Source organism: Thamnophis sirtalis, unplaced genomic scaffold (assembly GCF_051295495.1).
Source record: "Thamnophis sirtalis isolate CommonGarterSnake01/CBP01778 unplaced genomic scaffold, rThaSir2_p1.2 scaffold_1, whole genome shotgun sequence".
NCBI lineage: Eukaryota > Metazoa > Chordata > Lepidosauria > Squamata > Natricidae > Thamnophis > Thamnophis sirtalis.
The window spans coordinates 65,377,411-65,391,792 of NW_028261381.1; the positions used below are offsets into that span (position 1 = coordinate 65,377,411).

The 14,382-nt window shown below is 43.0% G+C and overlaps 1 protein-coding gene across 1 annotated transcript; it reads left to right on the plus strand.

Annotated features, from left to right (window-relative positions):
* Positions 1-12,584: 12,584 nt before the first annotated feature.
* On the plus strand, positions 12,585-13,469 carry LOC148049472 (uncharacterized). Its single transcript, XM_087703812.1, has 2 exons — positions 12,585-12,663; positions 12,820-13,469. Exons 1-2 carry the CDS (start codon positions 12,585-12,587, stop codon positions 13,467-13,469), a joined length of 729 nt encoding a protein of 242 aa, XP_087559938.1.
* Positions 13,470-14,382: the final 913 nt, after the last annotated feature.

Here is a 14,382-nt window from a genome sequence, read left to right on the forward strand (position 1 = left end):
ACGACCCCTGTGCTCCCCCTGCCCTCCATGCATGTGTGGGTGACCCCCATTTTGATGTTAGCAGGCCTCCCTGAAGCTTCTGGGACAGGAAACAGGGCATGGGGGGGCCCCACACCTCCCACACCTCATTTTGGTGTTAGCAGGCCTCCCTGAAGCCTCCTGGAACCAAATAATGGATGGGGGCCACCATACCTCCCCATGCATGTGTGACTCCCCCCCCACACCTTTGTGCATGTGATCCCCCCACCCCTACGTGTTTCTCCCACCAGAGACCCGAAAATCAGCTGGCCGGCTGCGCATGCGCAGTGGAACTGACCTGGGTGACATCCCGCAGAGATGGCTCCGCATGCCGCCTGTGGCACGTGTGCCATATGTTCACCATCATGGACATAAGCTATGTCATATAGCTAGTGGTTCAATTGAGCCAATGTTGCACAATTTTAATAGCTGCATTAACATTCTTCATTGTTTTAGCCAAAATGTGCTTGTTAATTTCATTCAGTTTTGGCAAACATACTATTTTAGTTTCTTTCATTCAGTCCTTGATTTTCCCAACTTAATTAACCAATCATGCTTGCAGAACTTCATCAATTTCAGTTTCTTCTCTCTATTGTTCTTCATTAATATCAACAACCTCTTTATGGTCTGTTTTTTGCTCACTCTGCAAATTGCAAAATTACACACCTTTGGTCAATAGCAACAGACTTATATACCATTTCACAGTGCTTTTACAGCCCTCTCTGAGCAGTTTACAGAGTCAGCCTATTGCCCCCAACAATCTGTGTCCTCATTTTACCAACCTCGGAAGAATGGAAGCCTGAGTCAACCTTGAGCCATTCAAAATCGAACTTTTGGAGTGAGCCTGCAGTACTGCATTCTAACCACTCCGTCACCATGACACTCATTAATCCCTAAATTAAAATGTGGGTACATTCACCTTTGAAATCCATGTTTCAATGGCTATTCAATAATTGAGAAGTTTTCCTCCTTTGACTATTTTTTCACTTTTGATTATCTTCCAGTAGCTCTCCAATTCCATGTCTTGCTTACCTAGCAGAGAGAGCTCAGCCCAGTGGCATATTTTGTGGTAGATGTTCAGGAGCCATAGTACCAAACAGGACTCTTGTACATTTGAATGATGTATTCTCACAATATTTATCGTCTTTTTTTGGAAGAGATTTGGTTTGACTCTTCAGCTAAGACCTGTCTGAAATGTTGTTCAGCACAGCCCTTAGAGCATGTAGGCCTCTCCAGCACAACAAGGCATTGTTCCTTTGGAGGAAAGAATGTTATTATTATTTCCTGCAGGTTTAATATATAACTCAGGGTGCTGAACTATGATTCAGCACACTCCACCAATAAAGTGGCTGCTAATGCAGCTTGGGGTTGAGATGTGCTGAGTTCCTATTGGCCATTGAAGCAATGGCAAGCCAGCCCCTTTCCCTCTGGTCCCTGAAAACTGCCACCTGTTGCCATTTAGGGTTGGGAGGTAGAGGAGACAGTAGACCCCTGGCTTCTGCAGAAGCTTCTGCCCACTTTTTAATGTCAACTGCTGCGTGGCACGACATAACCGCGGTAGACTAAAGCGCGCCGACAACACCGCGGTGCTAAAACCGTGATGTCAAAAGTGTGCCCACAACAGCGCGCCCACAACAGCGCGCCGACAGAAGCGCGATTTAACTTAAGGTAAGGTTTAGGGTTAGGTTTTGGGTTAGGTTTAGGGTTAGGTTTAGGGTAAGTTTAGGGTAGGTTTAGCGTTAGGTTTAGGGTTAGGTTTAGGGTTATTTTTAGGGTTATGTTACAGCGCGCTTCTGTCAGTGCGCTGTTGTCGGCGCGCTGTTGTCGCGCGGTTTTGACGGTGCGGTTTTGTCACCGCGCTTTAGTCACACGCGCTTTAATCTACCGCGGTTTTGTGGTGGAACCAACTGCTGCTATCCAAACTTCTTCTCTGGTCTTACAGTGGTTCCTTCTAAGCAAGGAACTTACACTCTTTGGAAAGAGAGCTAGATCTGTGCTGCACAGAAGGTCAGTTTAATCCAGGAAAGAGAATAGGTTCTGCCAGGTAGGGGCTACTGGTTTTTATCCTATCACCCTTCATTGTATGGCAATAAGGAGATTTTGCAGGTTCTATGTTTGTTTTTATTACTTTGTGGTGACTGAGACACAGTCATTGGCCTACATTTCAGCCATGGTGCACTGGGTGCCATAGTAAGGGCTATCGCTATTACACATGGACTAATCACAATGGCTTTCCTTAACTACATTGGCTACTTCCAGGCATTGCTGGTTGCCAGGCCATCACTGGAGCCCTTGTTCACTTGCTGCCAATTCCTTCCCACATTGAGGATGAGCTTCATCAATCACTCAGTCCTATTTCACCCTTCCTCCTATTTTTACCTATCAGTCAAGCTATTTCAGAACCAGGATTAGAAAACCTTTTAGAAAAAAAATTACATTTGAATCCAGGAGATCGCATAGACATATTTCCATGCAGTTTTCTTGTAAAAAAAAAAGGAAGTTACCTGACATTGCCTTTCTCCTGGTGGTACAAACTTCTTAAGGTAAAAGTAAAGGTAAAGGTTCCCCACACACATATGTGTTAGTCATTCCCAACTCTATGGGGCGATGCTCATCTCCATTTCAAAGCCGAAGAGCCAGCGCTGTCCGAAGACATTTCCGTGGTCATGTGGCCGGCATGACTAAATGCCGAAGGTGCACGGAACACAGTTACGTTCCCACCAAATGTGCTCCCTGTTTTTCTACTTGCATTTTCACATGCTTTTGAACTGCTAGGTTGGCAGAAGCTGGGACAAGTAATGGGAGCTCACTCCATTACGCGCTGCTAGGGATTCGAACCACTGAACTGCCAACCTTTCTGATTGACAAGCTCAGCATCTTAGCCACTGAGCCTAGCAAACCTCTTAATCCAGCCTATATCCCTTGGCTCTCCTCATGGCCTCCATTCCAAGTGCTAAGAAAGAGAGTCAAAGCTTTAGAAGAACTCTCTCCTTCCCTCATATCTTTCTTCCATGCTTGTGGCCCATCAGCTGAGACAGCTGAAAATGTGGATCCAAAAATCCCTTTTTCTCTCCCAACCCTTGTTGTTATGAAGAGAGGTTGATGGTTGTTCTCCCATCGGCAGGTGACACTAAGCAGGAGGGGTAACAAAACTGGGTGAATCCACCCATCAAATTATTGCGTGTTAAATCACTGGTAGTGGTGCCAGTTCCTGGCCTCCATCCTGAGGCTGAATAGGATTGGCAATGAGGACAGCCCTAATTTATGAGGATCAAGGACTGGTGAAGAGCATTTTAATCCATCTGTTGGGTTTGCCAGTTAATCTGTCACAACAAAAAAGAAGAGGGGCTGGCTTGTCCAGAACCCACCTCCATTAATCTAGAATAATAGATCAAACACAAGAGGCCTTTTAAAAAACTAAGAGTGGATGGTTTATTGGCGTTCAAAACAAACGTGAAGGTGCCTGGGCGAGATTTCTGCCATTCCACGGATTTCTGTCCTTGGAATCGGGCTGGACCTGCAATATACTTAGTACGCAGGATATCCAGATCACAAAGCGGCGCGGGTCGGCAAGCGGGCGGACTTGATCCCGCAAAAACTTCCACAAAGCCGAGCAGCCGAATCCACCACTCCGAAGGTTCATCAGCCGCCCTCGCTGTTGCTTTGCCTCGGCAAAATCCCTCTTATGAATGAAATAAGGGAGGGGAGGGGAAGGGGCAGTGGGTGTGGCCTGTGGGAGAGGCCCTGATTCCGTCTTTCCCTTGCCGCCGGGAGCTGAGGGGTTTAATCCTGCCTCTGCTGGGCCCCCCTCCCTCCCTAATCTCGGCCCCCGCAGGAGATGCAGCCCTTTCTCGCCATCTGTTCGCTGTTAAAGCAGCAAAAAACACGTTGTTTTCCCGCTCTCGGCCCCTCCATTTGCTCATCGCTGCCGCCTTCCCCCGCGCCCCATTATTATCTCTTGAAGCATATTTGGAACGGGTGGCGGCAGGGAGGGCGGGGGTGGGGGTGGGGGAGAACAAGAGAAGGGAGGTGGAGGATTGATCACGGCGTCCCTCCCTGCCTCCCTGCCTCCCTGGCTCTTCTCTGAGAGGGACGCCTCGCTCCTTTCTACACCGTCCCTTCTGCCTCTTTTTCTTTTTGGCCCGGGAAAAGATTTTTCTGGGGAGAGGGAGGCGCCCCTTTGGCGTCCCTGCAGTCAGAAATTCAAGGCGTCCGAAAGATCCGTATTAACGGCATTAGCCGGAGAAGGGAACTAACTCGGGCAGGTTTGTAGTTTCTCCAAGTCGATTTTAAGCCAAGAAGTGTTTCTAGGGCAAACAACTGAGCCCCTTAGAAGGGGCGCCAACTTTGTTCCCACGCCTCGTCCCAATTTTGCACTGTTAAGTGAAGTGTGTTGAAGATTAGGAGGATGTTTTCTGGTCCAGGAAGTTGCAACCTCTCCGGACATATCTTCCTACTCACCTCTCTCAGAAAAATAACAGATTTAGAACATGGAACCCAGAGCAAAACTAAATAGTAAAACACTAAACAGGCGTGTCACTGAATTGCACACAAGATGTAGGGCAGGCTTCTTCAACCGGCTGCTTTCCAGATGTGTGAGACTACAGGTGCAGCAGGTGGCAGCATTGGGTTGACCTCGGCTGATCTCCAAAACAAAACAAAAACAAAAAACCTGGAGGAAGGCAAACCATTTGGGGCTTTTGCCAATAAAACTACAAGACTACAGGTCCATTTTATCACCAGTTTCAACCAAGGGAAGATTTTCTTCTTTTACATAGCCTCCTGTGAATCTACAGTTTGGTATTCAAAAGGCACCAGATTGAGCAAGGCTTATAAAATATACAGATAGCTAGAGCAGCTTTCCAAGATCTTGTTTTTGTGAGGGGAATTTTTGAATTATCCTACATGTATTTAAACTAAAGTAAAATGCCATAGCTCAAAAATAATTCTTTGTAGAAGCAGTTTAGGTTTTCCAATAAGTGTGATGTATCTTCCAAATAATGAAAGAACTATTCACGGGCTAGAGAATCAAAGTGACCTTGATTGATAACTATATCTATTATGTCTATTCTCTCTCTCTCTCTCTCTCTCCCCCTCCCTCCCTCCCTCCCTCCCTCCCTCTCACATCAAGGTTAATTTTGGAAGATCTTGTAAGGCTAAATATTGAGGGGGTTACCTTTTTATTTTTGCACTACATCTAACATTTAAATGTTAAATTACTAATGCTTTATTTCTGTACACATTGTCACTGCTAACTAGATTATGCATTCTTTCTCCTAAAGCCTTACATGCTTTAATCAATGAATAATTGAATATGAGTGATCGTGGCTGCAAGATGTTTTTTTAATAGAGAGTGGGGTCACTTTTCTTGCTTTCTCCAAAGCAACCCCCCCCCCTTGAGATATCATTATATCTCCTTGTTTTCTGGTGTCCCAGAACAAGCTGACATAGTTCTGCAGTGCCATCTACTGGACCCATCTTTCTACCAGATACCATTTGACAAATTTCCTGACAAACAAGCCATGCCAAGCTGGCCATTAAGGATGTTGATCTGCTGCACAAAAGCTGAACAAGTTGACCTCTTGCTGCCTGTTTGGAACAACAACCTGGAACATCTGAGCCTGTTAGTTCATTTCTATCACATTGCCAAATACTGTGACTTAGCAGGGCATTTTCTCTACTGCCACTACTCCAAATTATTTGATAAGAAAAGTAAACGTAAAGCATTTCAGCTAAGTTCCATTCTGGTAACCATGGATAAATTCATACAATTTTCTAGGCAACAATGCAGTAATGCATTGTTGCCATTATCTTCTTCTAGGAAAGCAACTATATATCTTGTTTTCCCTGGGCTGTTTCCTTTCATCAGCTCATGCCTCCATTAATCTGTTTTCTAACCCCTTTCTGGATACCTTGCCTATAGTTTTCAGTTTCTTCCAGTTTTGTTCCACCAGCCCTTTCTCCTTCATATCCTCAAGCACCATTGCAATGCTTTTTGCCTTGCCCCTCATTCTCCAGCTTATTTTCTAAAGATACTTGATGCCAGTTGTGCTTCTTAGAAATACTGCCAGTCAACTAAATATTTTTTTAAAAAGGGCATGTCAGCAATTATCATGCTAACTTTAGTAAGGAAAACACGACTTGGGGCAGTGAACAATTCACAATGAATACATTGGAAACAAAAGAAAGCAAAGAAAGTAGAGATGGATGAAATTGGAGGAAAGATGAAGCTGTAAAAAACAGTATACAGTCCCAGGGATATTTTAATAGTAGAAAAATAGAAGAGGAGATGAGCTGTGCAATCTTTTTTTGAGCACTAATCTGATAACCTTCTGCCTCCTAGACTAGCCAAGAGGCTTATGGAGAGAAGGTGAGGACCTCCTTGGCAATTCTCCATACTTTCGAACAGAACTTAGTTTTCAACATGAAACCTTCACACATTCATTGCCACCACTTGACTATTGCATACACGAAGATATTGTCACAGACATAACTATGACTACATAGACAGAATTTGTATGCTCCACTGCCAGGCATCAACTGCAGAGAAACCAAGAAATAAGCATATACATGTGAACTTCGACTAAGAGGTAAGAAAAAGGCTAGCCAAACAACCATTTTTGTGGTTCACTCCATCCCAAACCATTCCCTTCTTATGCGTGTGCCAGGTTGTCACCAGTGCTATGGTATCTTTGTCTCTAAAAATCCTACTTAAAATTTCCAATCTGTTCTTGTTTTAAATTAACTATATTATATAACAGCTTGCTCCCTAACCTTGCATATTTATCTCTCTGTTTTGGAGACTATCTGAAAAACAATGTTTCTGTCTTAGTGTCTCAGTGTGGCAATTCGTAGCCTCTCTTTGCTCCACTGAACTCACAATGTAGCTCCCTTCAATCCTAGACTCTTGGCTAGAGGCTTTTCAGCTCTGGTTACATATTCAATAAAGCCCTCCCTTGGTTCTACATAATTCACCCTAGTAAAATATCTGCTCATTCAACATTACTGCACAGGGATTTGAATCAGCCCAGTTTAGCACCCGTTTCAATATGCACTTCAAAGTGACTCATACTTCTTAATGGCTGGCCCCATCTACTTGAACAGTTTTAAATCATGAGTGCTCACTCTGGCAGTCAGGGCATTGATTAGCCTAAGGAGCAATAATATGTACGTACCACTAAAATGTTTGAGGGCATCTGCAGGGCTCCCTTAATTCTCTGTTGACATGGGGGCTGAGAGAGGACAGCTGGCAGGGAAAGAGCCACATGCAGAAGTCTGGGAGTCCAGAGAGGGGACAAGAAAATTATGTAAAGAAGTAAAAGAAGAAAGTAAAATGAGCAGCTTGTATTTTTACCATATTTGTTTAATTGCAGTTTGATCCTAGATGTCCAGGGCATTCTGTATCTCTTTTTTCAAGGCACTAACTTCTCATCAAAGGGCAGAAGACAATGCCCAATGGCTTTTACACACCATGAAGCAGGTTTTGGACCCTGCAGAAGAAGACAGGGAGAACTAGTATCACTTAAGTTTTTTTACAATTAGAAATAAGGCGATAAACTTAAAACAGGGATGGACAATCCATGCTGATTTTTTTTTTCTTTGAGGGTGGTAGTTTTTCAGAATGATCATGTCAATATTTGGCAGCAAGCAGCTGAAACATAAAAAAATAGAACTCACATATTAATCCCTAGAAAGAGGGAAAAAATGGCTTCACAATCATAAATCTTAAAAAAAAACCAAAATATTCCCAAGCCTTCAACTCAGCATACTTGCTTAACATCAGTATGCTATTGTTAGCATTTTCTGCCCTGGCTGCCTAATGTAATGCTGTTTGCCCCTCTGGCTGTCCATAAGTTGGTTCCCAGTGATCTAAAAGGTCCCAGTGAATAAGAGGAAAATGTGAGGCCGGATTTCTGGCTCATACCTTTAGGACCTATCTTCAGCCAGAAAACAAATGGATTTTAAAGTCCCCTTTGCATACATTTTAACCTACTTCTGAAAGCACACACTGAATTAGACTTTATTTTCACTTAACTTGTCAAAACAAGTAAAACCACAAAGTAGAGCTGAAGCGATTGCTCGGAGCTGTCTGTAGAGCAAATGTGAATGCTCAAGGTTTGGGGAGCTGATCTCAAAACCACAAAGATCATTGCAAAAACAGATGTTGAAAGATAAGGCAGCAGAAATGAAAAACAAAATCACCCCACAGTAAATCTATTATACTGTAATTTTCCCAATTATGCACCTTCTGGAGTTGTTGGAATAGCACCATGATATTCCAGAATTCCTAGCTGGTAAGATCTTTGGCATCTTCGCTGGAAATTCTGGGTGTTTCCATCCTAATATATCTGGTAGAACACAAACTCTGTCATCTTGCATTAGCCAAAATGCATGCAATGGGTTGTTGTTTTTTGTAACAGAATATATCATTTTGCATTTTGTTTGTGAGACAAATGACTAGTAGATTGAAAAAAAAATATTTCTACCCTTTTGCTTGCATCACTTAGCTCAGTTTGGTTTTGAAATGTACCTTTTGGGATTGTTTTTAAAGCACATGTGATGTGATGCCCTACTGTACACCATCAATAAATTCTTGTGACTCATAACCAAAAATGAGTTAATAGCACAGTTGGTCTTCAGAAATAAAAATCCCCAAATCATTTTACAGGAATACTTGTATTGGGAAACTTCACAGATTACAAAATAGTGTTTCAAGAGAGTCAGAATTCTTCATTTGGTAAAGTAAAATTAAAGCAGGTTTTGGGCAGTAGGAAAGAAGTTGCTTGGGTTAAAATCATGGTGTTAACATTTAAGGTGGGGGGAAGAGCTTGGTTTCCAAAGGCATGCCCACAGCAGCAACAGAAATCGGTAAGAGCTGGGCAGAGTCCAGCCCTTGCTGGATTCATGGCAGAAGTATCACCTATCAGGCATTTAGAGAGGCTTATGCTAGAAAAAGATAAGAGAACATTACTTTCACATGAGATCTGAAAATAAGTCCACCCAGCAACGGGTTCGACTAAAAGAATGCCTGTGCCAGGCAGGCATGTCCTTCCAAGAATTTACAAGGCATCATTGAGCCAAAATTAGGGAGTTGTGTAGATGTCCCCTTGATGATCTTATGAAGATAAAGATAACATTAGGCTTTAATAAATGCTTCAATGTTTTCTGGTTCACCCAAGACTGCTCTTAAAATTGCTTGGATGAACAAATAAAGAATAGCCGATCTGCTGTTTCTGAAAATATAAAGTGGGAATGTTATCCAGACTGATCTCCATCGTATGTCAAGTAGACAGGGGTAGAGCACAGCCACGCCAGAACAACTGAGCTCATTCCCTGTTAATCCCACTTGATAGAGTGATAGCAATCCGTGGAATGAAGGCTGCAGTATATAATGATGGCCAAAACATAGCAGCAGTGGCCCAGTTAGAACATTTTCATCTGTGAGCTTATTGGTTTTATGTACCATTATTTATGCACATCCACAGGCTCTTCTGCCGACAGATGTCCTTCAGATGCCCTGAACCTCAGTGTTGTAGTTGTACCCAGTACAGGTTAGGTCGTGTAGATTATGGGGGTTGAAATCCAAAACATCAGACTGGAGAAAGCTAATGCACATAGTAATGTGTATAATGTGCTTTACTTCAACATGTGGTAAGCTCAGTCTCCTGCATTCAGGAATTCAGCCAAAATTGAAGAGCAGCAGTTGCAAGGCTGAGCCGGAAACTGTCTAGATAAGCGATGGGTAATGGGCCTTCTCTGCTGCCACTGCTGCCAACATCTATTATGAGTGATGATATTGACAGTTCAGGATACTAAGGGAGAGGTAAAGGGCTGGTATACCCAAGGAGCCCCTACAGTAAAATCTTTTTCAGTGGCTCTTAGCACTGTTGGGAGTTTTTTTTACATCAAGAGTAGGCAACCTGATATCTGCACATTACTCAGCTCCAAGAGCTTAGCTGTTTCCTTGTTCACCTTGCTTTAAAAAATGCTTTCAATTAAATTAAATAATAATTAAAATTGCAAAATGGTGGAAAGCTGAATCTCTCCCTCTCTCCCTCTCTCCCTCTCTCTCTCTCTCTCTCTCTCTCTCTCTCTCTCTCTCTGTGTGTGTGTGTGTGTGTGTGTGTGTGTGTGTGTGTGTGTGTGTAAAATCCCCAGAAACAAAGACCAAAGTCTCCTGGGAATGACTTGGAGAAGGTTCTTGGGGGACAGAGGAATGAACACACTTGCCAGTTGACCCTTTTGAAAGTAGATTCTTGTGATCAGCAATCGCTCCACAAAGACCACTTTGTTTACAAGTAGACCTTCAAATGTGCTTTCCTGCACCAAATGTCTGCTTATCAATGTTAGCTTACACACCTGCTTACCATTTGTGCAGAAGCCTCAACGCCAGGAAGATCCCCAAATTGCACACAGGTTCTGTCTGGGGTGGTACAATCCTATCCAGAAAAAGAGATAAAAACACCCCAGTCTCTCACCCACCCTTCAAAAACACTAGATCTTCCCCACCTAGATGCCCAGATCTTCCAGGCAGCAAACAGGACCTCCATGACATTACACAGTACAGCTCAGGTGGCCTAGGATGGAAATGTAAAGCTGGATATCACAATAATTCACACTGAACCATTGGATGATCTCACACAGCAGTTTTTCTTCCTACCCGGCACCACACAATGCAGCTTCTGACAGCCTGAATCAGCTTTTTTGTTTTATGAAAAGACAGTTGCAAAATAGGAATTATGAAGCTAAAACTTCTTGTCCTGCAGTATCATCTTGTTATCTTTTTCAATCAGCAAACTGATTGTTTCCTTGACTTTCCTTGTTCTACATATACCCCCAAAATGCTTTATAGTGGTTGTTGGTATTTCTTATTTTGGGCATTTATTGGAAGTCTCACTTCATTCTTAGCTTTAGCCTTGCATATTTTCCCTTCAGGATTTCCATCAATGGTATGTTTCCTATTTGTCCCCTTTCCCCTTATTGAGGTCTGCTCTCTGGAAATCTAGACTACTAATCTGTTTGCCTTCAGTTCTCCCTGCCTGCAATATGGTGAATTTTAGAATCACATGGTCAGTTTCTACCAAGGCTCCTACAACTTCCGTTTCTTCAATTATTTCTTCCCTCTTAGCAAGTCTTGAGTCTAATGTAACCGATCCTCTAATTACCTCAAGTACATTTTGGACAATGATGTGGCCCCTAAGACACATCAAGAACCTGTTGGCTTCCTTACTTGGCTGCATCAAAGGGTTTACTTTCCATGTGATGCTGGGATAGTTGAACTCTCTCACTATGCCAGCAGTGATTTCTGGATTCCTTGCATGTCAGACTGGCAAGTATTTCATTCCTCTCTTTGGCTTGATACATGGCCTGTATGTCAAGCGCCAGGAAAATCAAGAGATCCATACAGTTCAAATAGATATAAACATTTATTGTAAGCTTAAGCTCCCTACAACAATCTGAACCATTAGGGCCCAAGAGAAATTAGCAGGAGATAAGAGTAGAAGGAATTCAAGGTAAGTTGGACCTCTTGTGGGTGCGAAGGGACTTGAGACTGATGATGCATTTATCCCCCCACTTTGGTCTCAGCCTGGTCATCTCCTACACTGTAGCATCCTATCATAAAAGTGTCATTTATAGTTAGGTTCTTTTCCCCACCCCCACCCCCACCGCTTATTTTCATCCAGGCTCCTTCAGTAGAATTTTGATGGCATGAATCTTCGCACAGGTATAGTCATTCTTTACATATAATGCAAAACCTATAGTTGGCTTTGTTTCTTTTGAATAAATTACATCCCGATGAATGCTATTCAGATGAAAAGTCTGGAATTGTCTTTGTGATATATCTAATCTTTTCCCTTTAATTTCTCTAAAGGGTGTTGACAGCCTAAGGCCACCATATAAACCACATGACTGAATAAGGATTTGCTCTCATGCTTCTAAATTTAATTTATCTACTCTTCCACCTTAGCTGGAACAGTAGCTATGTGCAAAGAATGTACAGTTCTTCTACCAAAATATAGATCAAGAAATCAAGCACATTTCTTCATGCTGCTGTTGTCATCGCTAAAGAGAGCAAAGATTAGTGTTATGCAGAACACCAGAACCATGGTTTATACACTTTTATAATAATCTAAACTCTCATGTATTTGTAATCCTTCTTTTGCAAGCTTAAGGACTAGAAACATTGCTAGTGGAAAAAATAGACAAATTCAATTTTCCAGACTAAGCAAAAGCCTCTTCATAGTCAAGCTATTAATGCAACAGAAACTATTTATAGCGAAACCAGCCAAACCAGCAGGTGCAGCAAATCAGCCCCCCTTCTTTTTCTAACCAGCAGAACACCCCTCTCCCACAAGAAGGCAAATGGGGCCCCGCATTTCTGCCCAGCCTGTGCTATTCTTTCCTTCCTGAGCTCAGGTGCAAAGGCTGCAGCGAGCTCTGGGCATCTGGTTCCCTCTGCTAGGCCCAGGCCAGGAAGTTCTTGCAGCCACATTGTCAACACGTGACAGGAAACCCAACAGCTTATGATCTCTTCCCAGCTGCTATAGTAGCAGCACCAGGCTGAGATGGCCGCAGCACCAATTTACTCCTGCTCTGGGATCCTCGGACTCCGCTTCCCCCATGTCCTCCTTGCCTTCTGGTGCAGTAAGTGCCCTGAAATAGGCCTGGACCCCTTCCTTCAAAAGAGCCCTATTTTCCTCCAGATCTCACTGTCCTCCCTTGACCTAATTGTTTCAGAGACTCCTGGACTCCCCTCTAGCCTCCCTACCTAATTTTGCCTTTTTCTTTCTCCTTCTTCAGCCTTTGTGGGCAGTGGCTCTGCCGTGACAGTGACCCAGACTCCAAGCTTTGTCACTGGCCCAACCAGGCAGAAAATTTCCTTCAGTTGCTCTGTGGATGATACAAGCTACAGGATTTTTTTGTATCGCCAATTGCCTGGGGAAACAGAACTGAAAGCCCTGGGGTACCTCCCCCGTGCTAGTAAAACATTTGAAGATATTCCACCTGAATTGAAGAATCGGCTGAAAGGACAGGGTTCTAGCCGGAATTTGAGTTTCGAATTGTCAAATCTTCAGGCAGATGACGCAGGCTTGTATCTGTGTGCTGGGGTGTACACAGTGAAAGAGGAAGGAACAGTGGCAGGTGCAAAACTGAGTATCAGGAACAAATCTGCCCTTTACTCTTTTCTATTCATATCCATCTTTTACCTGACATCCATGGGTAGCCCTGTTCTACATCCTAATGGTCTCACATTTAAAACAGCCTTTGGTCAGTTTATGCCTTTCGAATGCCCAGAATTGCCATTTTCACACAGGCTGTGGGATGAGACTTTTGAATCTAATAAATTACAGGACCACAAGAACAACCCCACAAAACTGTTTTTGTATTATTTTTACTACCAGTTTACTCATGGGCTGAACAAGCAGCAACACATCTGTGCCACACAATAAGGAACAGGCTGTTGTAGGCTACCATTTAACATCTCACAGGGGCCAGAGAGATCTCTCCAGGCTGCTGTCAAAGAAAACATGGATACTGTTTTTTTCCTGTAACTGGAACTTGAAGGCTTGGTGCCCCTAACCTACAAGTAACATTGCTTTACAAAAGACAACAGATCCTGTCTGGTAAAATGGTTGAGAGTTTGGATCAGAACCAGAAAAGGCCAACTTTGTATTGTCACCAAAAAAAGTGCATATACGTGGGTAAAAAACATAAGATAAATTGGGATGAATGATATGGGACCCCGCCTCTTTCCTCAACTCCATTTTGGAGAATATTTTCACCATACATTAATTGATATATAAGTTGGAAGCATTCCTGTTTACTGTAGCAGAACATTAACCTTCACAAGGGGTTGTGGGCAATGTAGTCCCATCAAATCCACAAAGAAATGTTCTCATTAATACTGTAAGTAGTGAAAGACATTTTAGATTTCTCAGGTGGAAATGATGCACTTCTGACAAAACACTGGTACCAAAAATCTCTATACCTTGAAATCTGAACCAATTGCTGAAAATAAGCACAGATACCCAAGGGGGTCCACAGATGGGAGTCAGCAGTGTCAAAATGGTGCAATTGAAGTTCTTCCCCTTTTAATGTGCACATATTGCAGGTATCAAAAAGAACAGCAGCTTCAATCTCTCAATCATATCTACATTTTTGATTATGATGCCCGTCACACACCTGAAAATAGGTTTTTGGTAGTCCTGGACAGGAACAAACAGTACAACTATCCTATATAGGGTGAGATCTCCCTGACCCTCCGATTTCAAATCCATCTCTAGAAACATGATTAAGGATAGACAAAGATGCTTCAGAATAAGGGCATTTCAACCTGCGTTCAAAGCCAAATGAAATCACTGA

Excerpts from the sequence above, each read along its gene's own strand:
- LOC148049472 (XM_087703812.1), top strand. The coding sequence starts at position 12,585 with ATGGCCGCAGCACCAATTTACTCCTGCTCTGGGATCCTCGGACTCCGC. Across the intron at positions 12,664-12,819 it reads CCTCCTTGCCTTCTGGTGCA|CCTTTGTGGGCAGTGGCTCT; the intron begins GTAAGTGCCCTG and ends CTCCTTCTTCAG.